The sequence below is a fragment of the Salvelinus namaycush genome, unplaced genomic scaffold, assembly GCF_016432855.1.
Source record: "Salvelinus namaycush isolate Seneca unplaced genomic scaffold, SaNama_1.0 Scaffold382, whole genome shotgun sequence".
Classification (NCBI taxonomy): domain Eukaryota; kingdom Metazoa; phylum Chordata; class Actinopteri; order Salmoniformes; family Salmonidae; genus Salvelinus; species Salvelinus namaycush.
Window position 1 is genome coordinate 146095 of NW_024060808.1, and position 5245 is coordinate 151339.

At 46.3% G+C, this 5245-nt stretch overlaps 1 protein-coding gene across 1 annotated transcript; it reads left to right on the plus strand.

Annotated features, from left to right (window-relative positions):
- The first annotated feature begins 236 nt into the window (after positions 1-236).
- LOC120040812 (dickkopf-related protein 2-like) lies at positions 237-4999 on the plus strand. Its single transcript, XM_038985826.1, has 4 exons — positions 237-437; positions 993-1149; positions 1371-1508; positions 4710-4999. Exons 1-4 carry the CDS (start codon positions 237-239, stop codon positions 4997-4999), a joined length of 786 nt encoding a protein of 261 aa, XP_038841754.1.
- The last annotated feature ends 246 nt before the right edge of the window (positions 5000-5245 follow it).

Genomic DNA, 5245 nt, shown 5'->3' on the forward strand with positions numbered 1-5245 from the left:
AAGCAGCAAATAAATACAGCATCGCACGCGCGAACCACTTACCAACGGACATCAATTTAGGAATATTCTGTGTATTTTTTTTCAGTGGACTTTATCGAGTGTGGAGAGTTTGATCCAGTGTTTTATCGAGTGTTTGATCTGTGTTGTAAGTGGTTCTTCCATCAAGGGAGTGTTGTTGCATTTTAAACAGAGTGACATTGTATTTATCTAGATACAGGTTATATCTGTTAACTGTCATGCGTCTCCGGGTGTGGGCCAAACTCCCGTGGTTGCTCGCGCAACTGCTCGCCATGCTGTGCTCCACTGGACAGGCGCGTGCCAAACTAAACTCCATCTCAACGGTGCTACTCCGGGAGTCGCACGCGACGTCAGCCGACAGGAGCACGGGTTCCCCGTTACCCGGTACCGTGAGGAAGAGCAGCAAGGTCCCCGATCAGGTAAGGAACTTAAACACTGGTCCTTATGGGGACAGAGTCATTTTGTCGCGGCAGGTAGTTTAGTGGTTAGAGCGTTGGGCCAGTAACCGAAAGGTTGCTGGATTGAATCCCCTGAGCTGACAAGGTAAACATTTTGTCGTTCTGCCCCTGAACAAGACAGTTAATAAGAGTTTGTTGTTAACTGACTTGTCTAGTTAAATAAAGGTTCAATAAAACCTGGATGTTATTCGGAGCGCTTTAAACAGACCCCATCTACAGTAGTCTGATAAGTTGATGTTATCTCTTATGGAGCGGCGTGTCATTTTCAGCCTTTCTTTATTTTAATGCACCTTAGAACTGCAGACGGTTGCCTATAGCAACGTTTCCCTTACAGATTCCATTATTTATTTATTTTTTAGCCTACTTGAGGGTCTCAGCTCAACATGTTTTTTTTAAATCGTGGTCTTTGTAACCCGAACAAAGTTGCTCAATGCTCACCTCAAAGTTAAATCTCTCCAAATAGTGGTTGTATTACTGACTGGACCATGTCCTCCCCTCGTCCTCCTCCTCTCTCAGGTGTACCCCTGTGGCAGCGACCTGGAATGTGGCAAGGGGAGCTTTTGCCAGGCTCCCTCCAGAAACCCCTCCCCCCAACGATGTCACACCTGCCGACAGAGGAAGAGGCGTTGTCATAGAGACGCCATGTGCTGCCCCGGCAACCATTGTAGAAACAGTAAGTTCTATGGATGTTTTAACAATGACATCGCAAACGGTGTGTTGGGAATTGTTTTTTGTTGAGGCATTGTACTAATGTTCTCCCTCTCTCTCACTCTCTCTCTCTCGCTCTCTCTCTCTGTTGCTCTCTCTCTTTCTCTCTCTCCCTCTGCCTCTCCCTCTCTCTCCCTCTCTTTCTCTCCCTCTCTCTCTCCCTCCATCTCTCCATCTCTCTCTCAGATATCTGTACCCCTCTCCCAGACAGTGTGATGACACATCATATCACAGAGTTAGAAGAACATCCCAGACTGCCCCCAAAGAAGAAGGTTGGTTGGAGGAAGAGAGGGAGAGGTCAGACCAAGCTGCCCCCCATCAAAGGTAAAATAATGCCCCACACCACTAGCCCTGTTATAGGTGTTAAAACAGCTCTCTCAGCATGTCGGATCAAATCTCGTGCGAGCTTTGTCCTCTGGCCATTTACTTGATTCAAATTGAAGTCTGTCATGAGAGACTGTCATTGTGTTCTACATGGAGAACTAATAGGGTCTGTCATGAGAGACTGTCATTGTGTTCTACATGGAGAACTAACAGGGTCTGTCATGAGAGACTGTCATTGTGTTCTACATGCAGAACTAATAGGGTCTGTCATGAGAGACTGTCATTGTGTTCTACATGCAGAACTAACTGGGTCTGTCATGAGAGACTGTCATTGTGTTCTACATGGAGAACTAACAGGGTCTGTCATGAGACTGTCATTGTGTTCTACATGCAGAACTAACCGGGTCTGTCATGAGAGACTGTCATTGTGTTCTACATGGAGAACTAACAGGGTCTGTCATGAGAGACTGTCATTGTGTTCTACATGGAGAACTAACAGGGTCTGTCATGAGAGACTGTCATTGTGTTCTACATGCAGCACTAACAGGGTCTGTCATGAGAGACTGTCATTGTGTTCTACATGCATAACTAACAGGGTCTGTCATGAGAGACTGTCATTGTGTTCTACATGGAGAACTAACAGGGTCTGTCATGAGAGACTGTCATTGTGTTCTACATGGAGAACTAACAGGGTCTGTCATGAGAGACTGTCATTGTGTTCTACATGCAGAACTAACAGGGTCTGTCATGAGAGACTGTCATTGTGTTCTACATGGAGAACTAGCAGGGTCTGTCATGAGAGACTGTCATTGTGTTCTACATGGAGAACTAACAGGGTCTGTCATGAGAGACTGTCATTGTGTTCTACATGGAGAACTAACAGGGTCTGTCATGAGAGACTGTCATTGTGTTCTACATGCAGAACTAACAGGGTCTGTCATGAGAGACTGTCATTGTGTTCTACATGCAGAACTAACAGGGTCTGTCATGAGAGACTGTCATTGTGTTCTACATGCAGAACTAACAGGGTCTGTCATGAGAGACTGTCATTGTGTTCTACATGCAGAACTAACAGGGTCTGTCATGAGAGACTGTCATTGTGTTCTACATGCAGAACTAACAGGGTCTGTCATGAGAGACTGTCATTGTGTTCTACATGCAGAACTAACAGGGTCTGTCGTGAGAGACTGTCATTGTGTTCTACATGCAGAACTAACAGGGTCTGTCGTGAGAGACTGTCATTGTGTTCTACATGCAGAACTAACAGGGTCTGTCGTGAGAGACTGTCATTGTGGTCTGTCATGAGAGACTGTCATTGTGTTCTACATGCAGAACTAACAGGGTCTGTCGTGAGAGACTGTCATTGTGTTCTACATGCAGAACTAACAGGGTCTGTCGTGAGAGACTGTCATTGTGTTCTACATGCAGAACTAACAGGGTCTGTCGTGAGAGACTGTCATTGTGTTCTACATGGAGAACTAACAGGGTCTGTCATGAGAGACTGTCATTGTGTTCTACATGCAGAACTAACAGGGTCTGTCATGAGAGACTGTCATTGTGTTCTACATGCAGAACTAACAGGGTCTGTCATGAGAGACTGTCATTGTGTTCTACATGCAGAACTAACAGGGTCTGTCATGAGAGACTGTCATTGTGTTCTACATGCAGAACTAACAGGGTCTGTCATGAGAGACTGTCATTGTGTTCTACATGCAGAACTAACAGGGTCTGTCATGAGAGACTGTCATTGTGTTCTACATGCAGAACTAACAGGGTCTGTCATGAGAGACTGTCATTGTGTTCTACATGCAGAACTAACAGGGTCTGTCGTGAGAGACTGTCATTGTGTTCTACATGCAGAACTAACAGGGTCTGTCGTGAGAGACTGTCATTGTGTTCTACATGGAGAACTAACAGGGTCTGTCATGAGAGACTGTCATTGTGTTCTACATGCAGAACTAACAGGGTCTGTCATGAGAGACTGTCATTGTGTTCTACATGCAGAACTAACAGGGTCTGTCATGAGAGACTGTCATTGTGTTCTACGTGCAGAACTAACAGGGTCTGTCATGAGAGACTGTCATTGTGTTCTACATGGAGAACTAACAGGGTCTGTCATGAGAGACTGTCATTGTGTTCTACATGGAGAACTAACAGGGTCTGTCATGAGAGACTGTCATTGTGTTCTACATGGAGAACTAACAGGGTCTGTCATGAGAGACTGTCATTGTGTTCTACATGCAGAACTAACAGGGTCTGTCATGAGAGACTGTCATTGTGTTCTACATGCAGAACTAACAGGGTCTGTCATGAGAGACTGTCATTGTGTTCTACGTGCAGAACTAACAGGGTCTGTCATGAGAGACTGTCATTGTGTTCTACATGGAGAACTAACAGGGTCTGTCATGAGAGACTGTCAATGTGTTCTACATGGAGAACTAACAGGGTCTGTCATGAGAGACTGTCATTGTGTTCTACATGGAGAACTAACAGGGTCTGTCATGAGAGACTGTCATTGTGTTCTACGTGCAGAACTAACAGGGTCTGTCATGAGAGACTGTCATTGTGTTCTACATGGAGAACTAACAGGGTCTGTCATGAGAGACTGTCAATGTGTTCTACATGGAGAACTAACAGGGTCTGTCATGAGAGACTGTCAATGTGTTCTACATGCAGAACTAACAGGGTCTGTCATGAGAGACTGTCATTGTGTTCTACATGCAGAACTAACAGGGTCTGTCATGAGAGACTGTCATTGTGTTCTACATGGAGAACTAACAGGGTCTGTCATGAGACTGTCATTGTGTTCTACATGCAGAACTAACAGGGTCTGTCATGAGAGACTGTCATTGTGTTCTACATGGAGAACTAACAGGGTCTGTCATGAGAGACTGTCATTGTGTTCTACATGCAGAACTAACAGGGTCTGTCATGAGAGACTGTCATTGTGTTCTACATGCAGAACTAACAGGGTCTGTCATGAGAGACTGTCATTGTGTTCTACATGGAGAACTAACAGGGTCTGTCATGAGAGACTGTCATTGTGTTCTACATGGAGAACTAACAGGGTCTGTCGTGAGAGACTGTCATTGTGTTCTACATGGAGAACTAACAGGGTCTGTCATGAGACTAGTTCTCTACTGTCAGAATGTTTTCTTCATGCAGAACTAACAGTGTGTCTCTCTCTCTTCTACCCCCCAGGTCAGGTGGGTGACCCGTGTCTCAGGTCTACAGAATGTTCTGAAGGTCTGTGTTGTGCCCGTCACTTCTGGGACAGGATCTGTAAGCCGGTGCTGAGGCATGGGGAGGTGTGTACACGGCACGGCAGGAAAGGACAGCACGGCCTGGAGTTGTTCCAACGCTGTGACTGTGGAGAGGGATTGGCCTGCCAAGCACTCCGTACAGCCCTGCCATCTTCCTCATCGTCATCGTCGTCGAAGTCGATAGCAGCAGCAGCTAAAGCAAGATTGTACTTGTGTCAGAGGGAGTGAGGGAAGGAGTGAGGGAAGGAGGGAAGGAGGGAGGGAGGGAGTGAGGTAAGGAGGGAGGGAAGGAGAGAAGGAGGGAGGGAGGGAAGGAGAGAAGGAGGGAAGGAAGGAGAGGAGGGAGGGAAGGAGTGAGAGAAGAAGGGAAGGAAGGAGTGAGGGAAGGAAGGAGTGAGGGAAGGAGAGAAGGAGGGAAGGAGAGAAGGAGGGAGTGAAGGAAGGATGGAAGGAGGGAGGGAAAGAAAATAAAGA

Excerpts from the sequence above, each read along its gene's own strand:
- LOC120040812 (XM_038985826.1), top strand. The coding sequence starts at position 237 with ATGCGTCTCCGGGTGTGGGCCAAACTCCCGTGGTTGCTCGCGCAACTG. Across the intron at positions 438-992 it reads GCAGCAAGGTCCCCGATCAG|GTGTACCCCTGTGGCAGCGA; the intron begins GTAAGGAACTTA and ends CTCCTCTCTCAG. Across the intron at positions 1,150-1,370 it reads CGGCAACCATTGTAGAAACA|ATATCTGTACCCCTCTCCCA; the intron begins GTAAGTTCTATG and ends TCTCTCTCTCAG.